Source organism: Ananas comosus, linkage group 9 (assembly GCF_001540865.1).
Source record: "Ananas comosus cultivar F153 linkage group 9, ASM154086v1, whole genome shotgun sequence".
Taxonomy (NCBI): Eukaryota; Viridiplantae; Streptophyta; class Magnoliopsida; order Poales; family Bromeliaceae; genus Ananas; species Ananas comosus.
The window spans coordinates 1,942,913-1,959,661 of NC_033629.1; the positions used below are offsets into that span (position 1 = coordinate 1,942,913).

Below are 16,749 nucleotides of genomic sequence, written 5' to 3' on the forward strand. Positions count from 1 at the left end.
CGACGCGTGCGCCGACACGTGGCGTCGGCGCACGAATCGAGGAAATGTCCCCGCAGGGTCTCGCACGTGCTTGTTCGCACGTGTTACCCAACTCCACCATTCACAATTTCTTTGGACGCGTATTCAAATACAGATAATATAAATATATATATCTGACGCTAAATTTTTATTTAACTATATTTATTTAAAACGAATTAAAATTTAAATATTATTTAAATAATAATACATAATAAAATATTTTTATATAAATTAAAATTAGCACAATAAAATATAAAATAACTAAATTATGAATGTAAAATTTTGGATAAAATTATTAGATTCTTGAATAACTGTGTTAGATATGTGGATAAAACTATTTTGAATATCAATCATTAAATTTTTAGACAACTGTGCTAAATACGACGGGTAAAACCCACAGTTTTCGAGAACACAAAGGCGCGATCTACTAATTACACTTTGAAAGCCCTTGTAATTAATTAAGTTGTACCGCTCCACCAGCATAGCTCCTTCTTTTTTTTATTTTTTTGAGAAAAAGGTAGCACGCTACCCGCTTCATTCATTAAAATGATGAACTCAGTTATAGGTGTGAGGCAACACGGCCTCGGGGTGAGGGCGAAAAAGGTAGCATAGCTCCTTTTTTAATTATTATTACTACACCTATTTAATTTCATTTAGACACTTCGAGAAATAGGTTTTATTTATTATTGCTACCACACCTATTTATTTTTTTATAAACTTATTATATCATTTAGGCACTTCTAGAAGTAGGTGGATTGCTTCTAACAATTTTTTATTTTATCACGTAATAATTAATTAAACAAAGTGCTGAATTTGAGGACTAGGATAAGAGACAGTTCACCGCATACAAGCTTTTATAGAAACGAATATAGAACTAGGCTAGAATACTATCAATAGCACCAAGCTATTGGTGCTATTAGTTTTTCGGTCCTTAGATGAAAAAATATACGGTTAAAATGATGCGAGTTCTCTAGGGTTGAGTGAGTTATTTATTTAATAGTATAATTTAACGAATAAAAATAGTCAAAGAGTTAAATCTAACGGCGAAAAATTTGATAGCACCAAACGCTTAGTGCTATCGATAGTATTCTAGGCAGACTCACTAACATAATGTATGTTACAAACATGCAATTAATTAATTCATTGGCGTATTTCACACTACAACAGAATTAGATTATAGGGACACATGTTTGGGACACTTTTGTCTAAGTGTCCCATTTATGTCAAAATTTTAAAAAACATCTATTAATGTCTAAATATAAAGCCGAATCCAACAAAAAATAAAATGTTACTATACTCAACCTACCCAACCCAGCCCATTTGGTCCGATTCCAAATAGAAAAGAAAAAAAAAAAAATCGATTACCATCTCCCCATCTTCCCTCACTTAATCCATTGAAATTCTAGAAGAAGGGCCCTTCCCTCTCGTTCTCCTCCGCCACCGCAGCCAACGAGATAGAGTTCTGACACTACAACAAAACATGCCTTTAGTGGCAATTAAATAGTGGCCATTATGAAATGGCTGTTATTGATTTAATATCTAATTATATTTTCGCAATAATTTTTAAATTATAAATCAAATAGGAACCCCAATATGAACCAATCCCGATCCCACCGGATTGTAACCCAATCCCACCCCTCTCCTTCCTTGCGTGGATCCTCCTCCCTCTCTACCAACATCGCCTTCTCCTCCACCTCTCTCCAATGGCGCCGCTCCCTCAAGCTCCAAACCCTACCCCGCAGGTCTCCTCCTTCCTTCTCCCTCCTCCACCGTAGGAGCTTACGATCCTCTTCCTTCTCTGCTCCTCAGGAGGGAGTGCCCTAACACCGAGTGCGGGGCGGGGACGTTCATCGCCAACCACTTCGATCGCCATTACTGCGGCAACCACGAACTCTTCTTCTTCGACTCTCCTCTCAACTGCTTCTACACAAAGGGGTCGCCTGAGGTAAAAGCTTAGGGTTTCTAAGCCATCCTCTCTATCACCTTTTTTTTTTTGTTGCAAAATTTGTTGAGATTTTGTTCCTTTGATATGCTCTATAGGATCAGATCGAAGATTAGGTTTCAATATTTCATAAGGTGTTTGTTTCTTTTAATGCTATTGAATCATGAGGCATAGAGATGGGATTTTTGTATTGGGTTTGGATGAAGTGTATGTGTAGCCCCTGAATCGTGATAATTTTGTGACTTGGTCGCTGTAATTTTCACTTGAATATTGTAGACAACGCTGCCTTTCAATTTCATTTAAAAGAAAAAATGAAATAAGTGAATCATTTTACAAATGGAGGTAATTTTTTCATTTTGTAACTAAAATCAAGCATTTTTTTTTTAAAGTTGGGGATTGAGGGTCCTAAAGTGCAAGATATGTGAAATTTCATGGACTAAAATGTTTGATTATAGGGAGCAAGCTGATCTCTGAGCATTTTACAGTAAGATATTTTATGATTGCAGTTTCTAAATAATTTTGTTTGTATGCATTCCTCTCAGAATTAGTGTCTGAGTGGAAATTATTTACCTCTTTTTTGAGTAAATGGTTGAGATTACTTGCTTGTATTTTTGCGACCAGATCAGTATTCAACACTAACTAGTTAAGGTTTTCTAAACTTGGGTTTACTTTTAGCTATTTTTTTTTGTTTATTGCTCAATACGGTGAAATTGGAGAATGAATATTCAACCAGCCTTATTTAGTCTTTGTTTGGTCGAAGTCGTCATCTTTGTTTTCAAAGATAAGAGAGCTATTTGTGTATATTTCTCGTCTTTTATCTAGTAGTCCTTGTTGCTTATGATTAGCTTTGTTTTTTTTGTTTCTCATGTTTTCTACTTTTCATAGTCCTATTCTGTTTATTTATAGATCACAAAAAAAAAAGATGGTGAATGTTGTTGCTGTTCTAGGTAGCAATGAGGGTGTCAAAGGCACAATCAACTTCACCCAGGAAGGAGATGGTAAATATAATACCTAATCTCAAGTTCATTTTCGTTGTACTATTTACAAAATTTGACTTAGACTATTGCTTCATATGCCACTTCGTTTTTCTTTTTCCCCTTGTTTCATTGATTTAGGTCCAACAACTGTGATTGGGATGATCGGGAGCATATCTGGCCTCAAACTGGGGCTATATGGCTTCCATGTCTAGGCACTTATTGGTGACACTATCTGATTTGTGGAGGTGATATTTAGTTGTCTATTTATAGTGTTTTTTATAAGTATCTTTTTTTCTAAGGTAAACTAATTTTTGTTTGGTTGTTCTATTGTTCTGCTTGATTTACTAGTGGTTTATGTGTTGTAATATTGTTCTACTTGATTCGGCGGTATAGTGTTGTCATTTATTCACATTGCTTTGATTCGAGAAGAAATAATTTTAGGGAACACTTTTGTATGTGTTTTTTTTCCCTCTGTGACATAGACAAATTTTGTCATGTTTAGAGAATAAAATTGTGATGCATTACCTGGACAGTGTTCTAGGAGTAGGAACTAAGCCTCTTATATTGATTGCACATAGGTATATCACCTGCTTAGTACGCCTCACTTTTACAATAGACTTTTTAGCCTCAAACTTCTAGGGAGAGAAGATGATTCAGAGGAACAAGTCCGTGAGTCCTAACCATCACGTGATTCATAGACCCACGTCCATCCCAACTATACTGTGATCACATACACATTTTTGAACTTGTAACCGAGTTCAAGATAAAATTTTGAGAGATTTCAAACTTCAAATTAGTTGCTTGGATTCTTTGTGAAGAGTTGAACTTGGGGAGTGCTTCAATTCAGTGACCTGGTAGGTTTTGATTGCTGAAATGGTGAATAGTGCTGGATGTGGCAATTCTTGAATTAGATGGAATTTACCTTGCTTAATCTAGTTAGCTGAGCTTTTGCTGGGTTTTGGGTGATCTTAACTTCATCTTTTTCTAGTAAGAATCTTATTCGGGTTGAATCGAAGGTTAGTTTAGAGAGAATTTCAGATTTTACTTGAGTTCCAATCAATTTAACCTCATGTGGAATTCTGATTTTTTAATCCAATATCCACCTCTTTTAGCTGAGAAGTATTGGTGTGATTTTGGATGTTTTCATGGTAGATGAGTTATGGATCGACCTTTGAACTCTCCCTCACACCCCTCTCCTTGTTGCTCTCTTGCTGGTTGGTTTTCTGCGGAGCACGCAATCAACAACAGCTATAACAATCAGCCGACAGCAGCAACATCAGCATGCTGGCAGCATTGAGTCGAGAATTGGGAGCTAAATTGGATATGATTCGATGCTCCATTTTCGAAATTGAGCTCTTATATTTGTGTGGGGAGAAGTTGAGAATCATCTTGTACCTTCCTTGAGCTGGATTTGCAGGTTAATAGCTCTGATTTTTATGTTGATCGAAGGTGATGCATAATGCTGATTTTTGACCCAACTTCATATTTGAATAAAATTCGTTTGAATTTCTTCTAGGAACTGAGTTTGGAAGGATTGGAAGCGATCTCAACTTCATCCTTTTGTGGTTAGAATCTTGTTTGGACCAATTTGGAGGTAAAATGAGTAAGAATTTTAGTTTTCTTTGAGGTTGAAAATCGGAAAACTGATTTTGGCATTCTTCGCATTTTTGACTTTTAATCACTTTTGCATGGTAATTTTGTAGTGATCAAGTGAGTTTTCTGGTGGATTAAAATCCTGGGAACACACTTTAGAGTATGTTGGTGTTCCTCATTCCCTTGGTTATCCCGTGGATTAGCCCTTGGAGCGGAGACAGCAGCAAGTATTTTTGGCAATTAGTTTTGATTTGGACCTTATTGCTACGATTTGATGCTTCTAGGGTGTTTTTGAAGTACAGAGGAACATGGGAATTATGTTTCAACTATTGGTTTGAGGTGAGTAATACTAAATTTTAGTTTTTTTCGAACTGAATCGACATTGATGGATTCTTCTTAATCCACGGTACAAATCCCACGATTTCTACATTGCAGGAGACACGAACATGGGAATTAAGTTTCAACTATTGGTTTGAGGTGAGTAATACTAAATTTCAGTTTCTTTCGAACTGAATCGACATTGATAGATTCTTTTTTTTAGTATATATAAACTAAGCAAATGATGAAAAGTAATAAGGGAAGAGTGAAAATGCTGTCCATGCATGAAAAATGCAACCAAAAACACCATGTACGCACTTTCAAGGAGCTTTTGCTGGCAGCCACCTGAGTATCCAGAGGTCTTTCCGGTCCACCGTCAACCTTAGACGTGTCCTATCTCTGTCACGGCCTTTTCATACTGGGAATGGTGTTTTCTTTTTTTCTTTTTTTTTTTTGTTTTCTTTGAGGTCGAGCTTGGAATGGACTTAAACAGTAAATTACCGTGTTTTGACTAGTGTGAAACAGGCAGCTTCTATCGAGCTGATGCTCTCGTTGACAAAAAAGTGGAAATTCTCCGATCTTTTTCAGGACGGGTTGACTAATGTGAACGAGCAAACAATTGTACTAACATTCGTAGACGCATCCTTCCTCGCCATTTGCACAAAAGAGCTCAACAAGTGTTTTAATTAGATCGACATCCACAGATGACGAACCCGTGGGAGCGTCGTATCACAGTTAAGAAGTAACAACATATCACCTTTTTTTTAACTTTCTTTTTTTTTTTCCGCCCTCCTCGAGACCTCAGATGTTTCATCCCCGTAACTAAATTCATAATTTCAATAAATAAAGCGAGTAAAATATTAGCATCATAAACACTAATGGCGTCAACACTCGGATTGTAGATGATAACACTGTTAAATTTGTAACTGGATCTTCCAAGGAACTTCATGAGAAACTTGGCAAATAATATGGAAGTGAATGCGAGGCATGAAAGTATTAGGAGTGCGTCTTTTTTCAAAGAAAACTAAATGCACACTATATCTCTGTTTTTGGAATCTTTTTTGCCTAACTATATTTTTTGCTTTGATCTGATGAACTTGGTGTTTAATACTGAACGGAGTGTATACAGTTCAGATTCCGCCTTTTTTTTTTTAATGCATTTATGCAGGAAAGCTAATAACTTAGCATTGATCTTATTTGATGCTGTAGTTTGTGATCCAGTCATGGGAGATGAAGGAAAGCTATATGTTCCACAAGAGTTGGTATCTGTGCATCGAGAAAAGGTGAGCCTCAGACCACTTGATCTACATTTTACGGCACATTACCATCGTTTTCTAGCATTTTATAAATTTGTTTTATGTCCTGTAGTTTATTCAGAGATAATGGCTTGGAGTCATGTTTAATACTCTTTGTTCTTAATTTTCTTTATATGATGTTATATTTTTGACAAGTCTGTGATGTTTGATCTACATGTTTAATATTTTTTTCCTTTTTCGTTTTTGTTAATTAATGTAAGGTCGTTCCTGTTGCTTCTATGCTTACTCCAAATCAATTTGAAGCTGAACTACTGATTGGATTGAGGTAGGTATGCGTTTAGTTTGAAGAATAACATTTATTTTACATTGGCATCAGGAGCATCTGACCAGAGTCCATATAATACTATTTATATCTAATTTTTTTTCTTTAGGAGCGTCTGATCACTTTGTAATCATATTTATGTACGAAAATGCTTCACAGGTTGTTGTTAGAAGAGTCATATCCTGGTGTGCTACTTTTTGATTTTTGAACCCGGAATTGTATTTAATATATTGTGATTTAGTATAGGATTAAAAGAGTTAGTTATTTTGTTAAGTTTAACTAAAATCACTGTTTGTGGAGGAATTATGTATAGCTTCAATGTAGTAGAATTTTGATGCTTGCAATTTGATAATAATTACTTGATTGCTATTGTCATGACTCTATATTGACATCTTCATGTTTTATTAGAGTAGTTGCATCTGGTTTGTAGGTCTGTTGCATCCAACATGCAAATATGAATCATGTTAAATCTGAGCTAATTCTACTCATATGACAGTTACTTCATTGAATCTTATTATATAGTTGCTAGTTCAATTTGCCATCCTAGATATCTAGTACTAAGATTACTGGTCATTTTCTATTCAATCGATTATTTGGTAACATGTATCAAAACTAGTTGTAAATTCATGCCATTACTTATCTGGATTGGCTGATAACTATGAAAATGCCGCTTTGGTATGGTAATGAGAACTCATATCCTTGCTTACTAACCGTAGCTTCGTATTTACCATCCTTATTATCCAACTAAAGACGTTAACCCATTTAATTTCATGTTTTCGCTGAAGGATAAACACTAAGAGCTGAATGATAGCTCAACATAAGCAAGGGAGGTTCCAAATGTTATGAACTTTATGAGCTGAATGATAGCTCCGATTCTCGACCCGGCGATCCCCATATCTCCCTTGCTATCGCCCATGACCTACTCGGCCCCGCGAGGACGATCCTCGACGATCCGATCCGAGCCCTCAGCGGTGCCGCTTCTCGATTCCTCTTCTCAATTTGGTGCTCCGATCCATTGGTAAGAGTTCTCAATCTCAAATCATTAGTTTCGTACTCGAATCCTCAGTTATCTCAAATCATTAGTTGTAGGAATGATTAGACGATTTAGATGTTTCATACTTTCTTATCCTTTATTTATTTGCAAATTTGGACTTATTCAGAAATCTGCATTGGTTTAGAAATCCTACTATATCTGCATGTCTATTTTGTTTTTTCTTGGGATTTCATTAAATTCTTTTAAATAAGGTAAATGCTTATGGGGTTGTGGGCTTAGAGCTTAGGGTTTAGGATATTTGGGTCGTATTATAAATGCTTTAGCTACACCTATTGATGGGAGGGGAAATTTCAGCTTCTAAATCTTGGTTAATGCCCCCTCAAATAGGGCTTATTGCTATTGATTCTATATACGTAGATGAATAAATATGTATCATACTCTAGACTATTAACGAATATCTATCCCGATCCTTCTCTATTAATTATTGGTTTACACACCATTTGTCTTTCCGCCAGCGGCTTATGTAGTGGTCAGCCAAAGCCTCACAGCATCTAGTAGTCTTGCCCCGACTTGATACCCTAGCATCTAAATAGGGGCTCTTCCTTAATTTACTTGTGCTTGGATAATGAAGGAGCATATATGAGCATGAATCTTTTTACTACACTAAAAAAAAAGATGTAGGTTATGCTGCTTTAACTTTGTTCTTTTGTATCTTGATACATTTTCTTTTCAGTAGCTTTTCTACCTTTGTTTAATGATCTTAATCTTTTTTTTTTTTTGTTTAATGCATTTCGTAGTGCAGATACCAATTTTCACTTTGTTGGGTGGCAAACTTTTACTGAACTCTTAATTCAACTTCGGTCGCACTTTGTTGGGTGGCAAACTTTTACTGAACTCTTAATTCAACTTAGGTCGCACTGTCTATATATTTTATTAGGTAACTTCATAATTTTTTGAATCAAGTCTAGATTTAGCCTATAGCCTGAAATCTTTTTTGCTGTTCTCATATTCATTTTCAGATGTGCTTGTCTACTTAATTAAAGTGCTATTATTACAAAATGAAAAGAAAAGATAGACCAAATCAGTACAACCTAACTTTTATATTTTTCAGAAATTTGATATGATGATTTTTATTTGGTAATTTCGGACACTGATTTTATGACTTTTTTTTTGTTGATCCAGAACAGCTGGAGCTGCGGAAATTGAAGTGGGAAGCAAGAATTTCAAACATGCGGTGTTTGTTATTTTTTAGCTACATTTTGAACAAGTATTTTTTGTTAGAACTTATGTTTGAAATTTAATTTGAATACTGAGATTGTAATTTGAGAGTTGAGACTATTTGTTATACAAATTATTAATGCTTTTTGGTTACTAATATTTTTTAATATTTCAATTCATTGTAGTATTTAGTTGTTAATCAAGTATTTTAATATTAATTTAATTGCCGCTATAAGCTTTATTAATCAATCATTTAGTATGTTTTTTGCGGCAATTATAATTAATTGTAGCGGCATTTATAATAGTTGTTATTGTATATTATTTAGCGGCATTTATAATAGTTGTTATTGCATACTATTTAGCGGCATTTATAATAGTCGTTATTGTATAATATTTAGCGGCATTTATTTGGATTTTTACCAACCGCCGGAATAAATGCCGCTAAAACTTTTAGCGACCCTGCCAATAGCGGCAATTGTTAAAATTGCCACAAAATATTTTAGCGGCAATTGTAATTGCCGCTAATTTAAAAAATAATCGCCGCTAAAATATAATTTTGTTGTAGTGTGACTATTGCTAGATGCTTAAATAAGTGTTGCTAAATTAGCAAGACTTTTGTAGGTTATAGCGACACTCTTTAACTGTCACTATATACCTAGCGACCCCACATATAGCAACACTTTTTAAAAGTGTTGGTAATTTAGCCAGCAACACTTTTTTTTACCTATACCGATATTTAAAAGTGTCGCTATAGACCGTTTTTGTTGTAGTGTCATGAGCATATTAACAACTAACACAAACATATGCATAGAAGTGCTTAAGCAGTTAATTAGAAATGTCAGTAGATGACTGAAACATATGCATCGATAAGCTTACCAATTAATTGTTTATTTAGTTTCTCATATCCACAAACAAGACATACTAATTAGTTGTCGGAAAAGAAGCTATGAAAAGGAAATATTGTTTGAGTGATCAAAAGTATATGTGAGAGTTCCAAAAGTTAATGTTTAATGCACAGAAAATGTGCAGTGGCTCTGCGATGTAGTTGAACGTTAAATCATGCATGGTGGTACTTCGCAGCAACGTAGGGGCACTTCGAAGGGGTAAGAGAATATGTAGATGCTATCGTTTTAAAGAGGCGATAAGGTTCGTTTGATTATCCAACCGTTTTACGTGCATGCATGCGTGCGTGCGTGAGTATTGACGAAGGATCTAGTAAAATGTGTCGATCAGCAAGGGATTCATTGTACGTTCCACACCACGACCTTTCCAATCAAATTATTACAGCTCCAACAAACTAATCTGACATGTTAACGTTCATAAACTATTTTTTATCAAATTGATCTTTTAACTCTGCATCACTCGATTGGTTTTAGAGGTGTTGAGGTTGTATTCAAACACCTTCAAAGTGTTTTAATATGAGCGTATCGAGCAATTTGATTTAGGACTAGCCATTGCTAGAAACAGAAAAAAAATTGTTTGTCCTTTGTTTTGTTATGGTATCTCTTTTATAAGTACAATATTGATATGATATTTATAATTTAACTAATTTAAAAATTGCATGCTAAGCTATAAGTAGGTAAATCATTTCTAGTACTACGTGATCGAGCTAATAAATATATATACAATAAAGAAGATGTGATTATTGAGGCAATTGAATTGAAATAGTTAGTTTTTATGATTGAATAATAATAAGTTGAGATGGTTAGTTGTTGCACTCAACATCATGCATGGGCTTTACGTCGTCGTTTTACGTGCCACACGGTTCCATCTAAAATTGCGTGCACATTTTATTTTTAATTTTATTCTTTACCTTTTTTTTTTTTTTACTGTAGTAACTTCTCTCAAAAAATACAAAAAAAAAACAGAGAGGAAAACTTAGCTAATATTTTTGTACACTACCCTACGTCACCCGTTTACAGGTTGGCCCCGTCTACATGATAGCCTCATCGCGTACGTAATTTGAGCCACACATAGTTCACTATAAAATGAAAAAATTAAAGGGAATTTTAAAAAAAAAAATTCATTGACCATAAGTTTTAATTTAATTGACACGCGTCGCTAGCTAGTTTGAAGGTTAAATTTGACATTTTTTTATTAGAATATTTGAGCGCGATATAAAGATTGTTGGCTTAAATAAACCAGCATTTTGTTCTGTGCAGGGAGGCTAAGTAGACTGAGTCACGTTCGAAATGGCGCGAGGTTGGGTTGGACGAAGTCATGTTTGAAGTGGCGTAAGTTTAGGGGGACCGAGCCATAATCGAGACTCGTAGGCGTTGTATCTATACGCTTTAATTAAGTGAATTAGTTGCATAGCTCGAGCTTTTGGGATTAACGATTAGCGCCAACGATCCGACATCTTTTGGGATTAACGATTAGCGCCAACGATCCGACAAAGATGTCTGCGGTTGATGATTCAATTGAATAGCGTGACGGCTAAAAAGTTAAAGTAAAAATAAATTTGGAAGAAAAAAACATATTTGCTTATTTATAAGGTTTAATTAGTCATTAATTAGATGTAAGAAGACACATGCATTTTTATATTAATCCAAAAGAAGGAATAAATTTGCATATTTTAAGTATTTCGAGGAATAGGTATGATATATTTAAATTTGCAGGGATAAATTGATATAAACAAATTTCTTTTAGAGAGCTTTTGTGAGCACATAAAAATATTAGTGATTTGGAAGTAATTGCTTGCGCTGATGCATTTGTGAGTTTATTCATCTTAATTTCATCCACTCATCATTGATCCCATCTAATATTGTCAAATTCAAAATATCCATTGCAACATCCAATATATGAATAAATGTGCAAGCATCGATATATATATATATATATATATTGTTTAACTAATATTTAGCGAAAAACATAATTAGCGACCATAATATTATTGAAAAAATTATGACCTAAAACTAGCTAAAAAAATATTTTTTCAATCAAAATGTCTTTTTTAGAGATATTTTTGGGTAAACCAAATATTTTTAGTAATGTTTTTTGCATAAAATACGGAGAATCGTTTTTTATGAAAAAGAGTTTTTGAATAAAAAATAATTTTATAGGATATGATGCTTGGTTCATAGAAAAAGAAAATCAGTTTCCATACCATATTTATTTACCTTGTCCCGAAAAATAGAAAAAATAATATATATATATATATATATATATATATATATATATATATATATATATATATATATATATATATATATATATATATATGAGTTATTTAGATAAATTATTTAGTTTATTTTATCTAAACATATTATTTAAGTATTATAGGATAAATAATAACAAGAAATCAAATATATTTTAAAATAATATGAGATTATAAGTAGAGATTATAAGTATGCAATTATATGTAGAGAGCAATTACTCTGTTTTTTTATTATCTAATAATAAAATAATATATAATATATTATTTATACAATGTAGTTTATGCATTCGGTCAATGAGGTTATACTACTTTAAGCTCATGGACCACGTCAAAATTCCTAATGTGGACTTGGGACGCGGCTATTTTTCTTTTCTCTTTCATAAAGAGAAAGATAGCATGCATGCCATTTATTTCGTTTAAGTCCTTAAACTTTTATACTGTAATTTTTGAGGGGAGAAATATTTATTTTTTATTTTTTTTGGGTAGAAAATGAAAACTCTTTCTTTTCAAAATATCTGTAAGGTTATTTTAGAGGGAAAATTTTTTATTGGCAATCAAATCAAATGATTGAAAAATTATTTTTTCTAGTCAAAAATTATTTTGGGCTCACTTTTACACTTCCCTAGTTCAACACAAGTGGATATTCAACCTTCAACCACCGGAGGTTGATCCACAGCTTGACGAACATCGAATCGGTCTAAACCGAAGTACGTACTAAATTTCAGCCCAGCTCTGACCAATGTTTGTTCATTGTGGTGCAATTTCAGTCCCAATGGGGCGAAGAACTTTTCGGGCTTTTTACTCTTTTAGCCCCAATTTGGAAAGGGTGAATCTTGGGCCAAAGCCTATATAACTAGGCGCAGCCCACTCCCATCCTAGCATATACAGGCTCAAAGCGTATTTGGATGCACGAGTATTTTGTTCAGTGTATCTCTTTATTTAATAAAGAAATAATCGGTAGAAAGATAATCACTACATAAACAAGAGCTAAAAGATGAAGATATTTCGCAGAAATTTGGACTCGTACCCACACAAAATCAAGCATCAACCAAATACAAACTAGCATGCGTATCAACTAATGATCCATCATATGCTGCAGAAAGATTTAGATGTCCAAGTCTAAGTCTCAGGCAAACAAGAGCTGTAAAAGATCCAAAGCGCAGGAGAATTTGAGTATAGGGTACATAATGTCGCTTACATACGCGATGAGTGGAAACAAGAGATATTTCAATAACAATTAAGAAGCTAAAAGAGTAAATGGTCTCACCAAATTCAAATTTCACTATTACTCGACACCCTTCCACGATTTGGAGATGAATAGCATCCTTATAGACCAAGAAAAGTTTGAGAGGCCACTTCAACTTTCAAAACTGCACATAATCCAGAAATGCATATGAACTATATTCAGAGCTAATGGCCACAACAAAAGACTACCAACTGAATTTGCTAATCTGAAATATTTCATGCGGAATAGTGTTTGGAAATGTGAATCAACTAGGATTCGAACTTGGGTCTCGGGTACCAACCACCAAGTCCTTTGCCACTTGCTCTAGGGACAGTCGGTTTTCATGCGGAATAGTTGATTAACGAAAACAGGCAGATAAAAAGGAACAAAATTCATGTGAACAGCAAGAAGAATGCAGAGTTCTTCTAAATGATCAGAGAGGATGGGACAGCATAACGATTGGAAAGAAAATGAACAAAAAGCTAAACCAGATATCAAATTACAATTACCTCAGCGCTATTAACGGTCACCAAAGCAATCTCATGGACATAATTGCTTCTTACGAAGTAAACATAATACTGAGGTACGATGTTCGACAGTTATAAAATTGCACTGTAGGATCTTCATTTCACGAGTAATACCCGAATCATACACTGCAATAACAGGTTTTCACACTGACCCCACAGACAAGTGCTGTATTGTGTTATGCAACTTTAAACACTCTCCTTTTGGAATTCAAACCAGCAGAAATGCTGAGAAAACAAAAAATACTGTTAATATTAAGAATGGCAAATTACTTTAGCTGCCTGAAAATAATTTGTGTTAAGAATGGCAGTTGGTAGTCAATACATTTAAAGTGATTTGTCCAAAAACAAATACATCATAATTGCCTGAAAAATACAGTTAAAGTAAATTGAACAAACTTTGTCATTATTTCAGTCAAATAAATTTTCTTAATAATCTTCAATCAACTGAAAGTCAAATAGCTTGAATAATCCTAAATATATCCGAGCACTGAAAGAAAGAGGGACATTTGAGCCATTTGCATTTAATTGAAACAATTACAAAGTTCATAAAGTTTATTTTAATGTTTCAAAGTTCGGGCAGTGATATATGCAATCAAGCAAAATGTTCAGGGGAGCTAATCAAGTACTCACATGCTTCATATTCATCCTTCTAATCAAACATCAATTAATGGATTATAGAAAACAATTCCAGATCAAACCCGATCCTCAAAATTACATATAGCACGATTCATCAAGCTTATAAAACGGGATTTTGATTCAAACGAAAAGCAAAGCAAACACCATGCACTTCAGTTATATAATACCAGGCCCAAATCACCAAATCTATGCTTTTAAAAAAAAAAAAAAAACACGGAGAGTAGGAGCCCGCACAGATCAACATCGCATGGAGGCGAAGGGATCCCCAAAATTACACATAGCACGATTCATCAAACTTATATATATATATATATATATTATATGATCCAATATTTGAGGACTTTTTACCGACCGTTCCTAACGCAAGCGGCAAAGGGCTTGGTTGGTACCTGAGGTCCTAAGTTCGAATCCTAATTGATTCACATTTTCAGTTAAGTTTATTTATAAAAGAAATAAATAAACCGGATAGCATGTTACCTATTTCTTAAATTAAAAAAATTTGAGGTCTTTTTCTCTTTGGCCCCATAAATATTTGTGCTATATTTATCTAAGTAAAAATGCTCTACAAGGATAAGAATCTCGTCCCATTGGACGAGATAATTCACTAATCCAATGAGAATCAAGGCTATTCACGAAATTTTCCAAACACTTACATTGTTTTGCCTAGCACGATATTTAAAGTTCACCGCATTAATTTTTGGTGCTCGTGCACCAATGTGAAAGGGACCGTGGGCTCCACGTGTCCACGTGACACATGGCCCACAAGATCTTCTGCTTCAATAAATTCTACCTTAAATTTTGGGCTCTCATGTCCATATTACTGTTACGTGGTCCACAATATGGATTTAAGCTTATAATTTATTTATTTTATTTTCTTTGATATTAATATATAATTCTAGGCTCTCCACATGACTCATTTCAGTATTCATCCGTAACAGAATAAATTTAGATAACTCAATATGGACGGTTCGAATTGATACTGCTATGAGCAGTAGGGCTGGCAAATGAGCGAGCCGGCTCGCGTTCGACTCGCGTTCGACTCGATATTTGGNGGGAGAGGTCGTACGGATCAACATCGCGGCGATGGCGGAGGGATCGGGGGAGGAGATTTAGGCACCCTTGGCGGCGGCGGCGGCGGAGGGATCGGAGGAGGAGGAGGAGGGGGGAGAAGGGGCGCGGAGTGGGGCGACGAGGGAGGCGTCGGGGTCGAAGTTAGGGTTGAGGGAGCGGTCGATTGCGTCGCGGCCCTTGTCGAGGCAGGGCTTGCACGCGATCTCGATGGTGATCCACCCCAGGATCACCGCCGCGATCGCCACCACCGCGGTCACGATGGCCCCCATACCAATCGACGGTCCAGATCCCTCGATCTCGATCACGATCACGATCACGATCACGATCACGATCACGAGGAGGCCCCCCTCTCTCTCTCTCGTTTCTCGCTCTAGCTCTATTGGTTTATCAGTGTTCGAGGAGATCTGCGCCGCTGCGCGGGACACGGGGAAGCGCTTTGCCGTCCGAGGAGAAAGACGAACTATTGCCTGGACCCGGTTCACCATGTCATCCGCGGACAATTATAATTGTGGAAATTCATATTCCGGACTACATGATCTCAGAACTTTTTTTTCCAAAAAAAAGATGATAATATTTCTCCCGAAGTTGGATTCCCACATGGATCTATCTCGAATGAAATAGGGACTGAAAAGTATTTCTCCTTATTAAGAATGGAGTGGTGTTGATACATCTTATAAAATTTTCCATCCTAACTTTAGTATATATATTATGATATATATTTTTAACTATAAAAATATACAGAATTTATCGTAAAGCTACCATACTATCAAATGTATAGAGAATCTAATGCTTTCGATTTTTTAGCCATTAAATCAGCCTCATTAATCATTTCTAATCTTTGGATTAATACTATTATTCTGTGAAGACCATTCAATCCTACCGATACTACTCAATCCTAAGGGGGACCATAATCATCTCAAACGTACAATTCTTAATCCAAGAGTGAAAAATTCGAAAGTATCAAATTCTTTATACTTTCGATAGCGTAGTAGCTCTATATCAGAATCTACCTAAACTATGGATCGAGCTACACAGTCTTTCAAAATTATAATTTTAATATCAAACCTATCAATTTATTTAATTTGAATCAGTCAACATCACTTGAACTTTACAAGTCTAGTTAGTATATATTTTTTTTAGTTCTCGCAATCATAAATTTATTAAAATAAATAATAAGTTTAAAATTTTAAGTTAATGATGACGGACTCAAATCAAATAAATTAAAATATTGGATAGTAAAATCATATTATTTAGATGATTTATAGAATAGAGCTACTATACTTTTAAAAGTATAAGAGAGTTTGTGCTTCCAACTATTTAGCTTTTGATCAACCCTTTTGACCATTTTTGGCATTTGAATTAATATTATTATTTTAGAGGACCATTCAACTCTAAGAAAAACTACTATCATTTCAATCATATAATTCTTAGTCCAAAGGTCAAGAAGTCAAAAATACTAACTTCATTATACTTTCGATAGTACAGTAACTCTCCA

At 34.7% G+C, this 16,749-nt stretch overlaps 1 protein-coding gene and 1 long non-coding RNA gene across 18 annotated transcripts; one reads left to right on the forward strand and one right to left on the reverse strand.

Moving 5' to 3' along the window:
- On the forward strand, nt 1,604-8,753 carry LOC109715573. 16 transcript variants are annotated; one of them, XR_002217659.1, is made up of 13 exons: nt 1,604-1,963; nt 2,867-2,958; nt 3,076-3,182; nt 4,090-4,354; nt 4,454-4,531; nt 4,641-4,869; nt 4,966-5,007; nt 5,437-5,582; nt 6,058-6,131; nt 6,365-6,429; nt 7,212-7,444; nt 8,223-8,357; nt 8,603-8,753. It is a non-coding gene; the product is annotated as an uncharacterized LOC109715573 (long non-coding RNA). The 16 variants fall into 16 exon arrangements; XR_002217651.1 differs by lacking the exon at nt 8,223-8,357 and having other exon boundaries at nt 1,605-1,760; nt 1,828-1,963; XR_002217657.1 differs by lacking the exon at nt 8,223-8,357 and having other exon boundaries at nt 4,050-4,354.
- On the reverse strand, nt 12,908-15,782 carry LOC109715030. Of its 2 annotated transcripts, none has more exons than XM_020239815.1 (2): nt 15,250-15,782; nt 12,908-13,165 (listed from the first exon to the last, which is right to left on the reverse strand). In XM_020239815.1, the coding sequence occupies exon 1, from the start codon at nt 15,737-15,739 to the stop codon at nt 15,293-15,295; it is 447 nt and encodes a 148-aa protein (XP_020095404.1). In that variant the 5' UTR covers nt 15,740-15,782; the 3' UTR covers nt 12,908-13,165; nt 15,250-15,292. The 2 variants fall into 2 exon arrangements, with proteins under 2 accessions (XP_020095404.1, XP_020095405.1); XM_020239816.1 differs by lacking the exon at nt 12,908-13,165 and adding an exon at nt 13,376-13,772.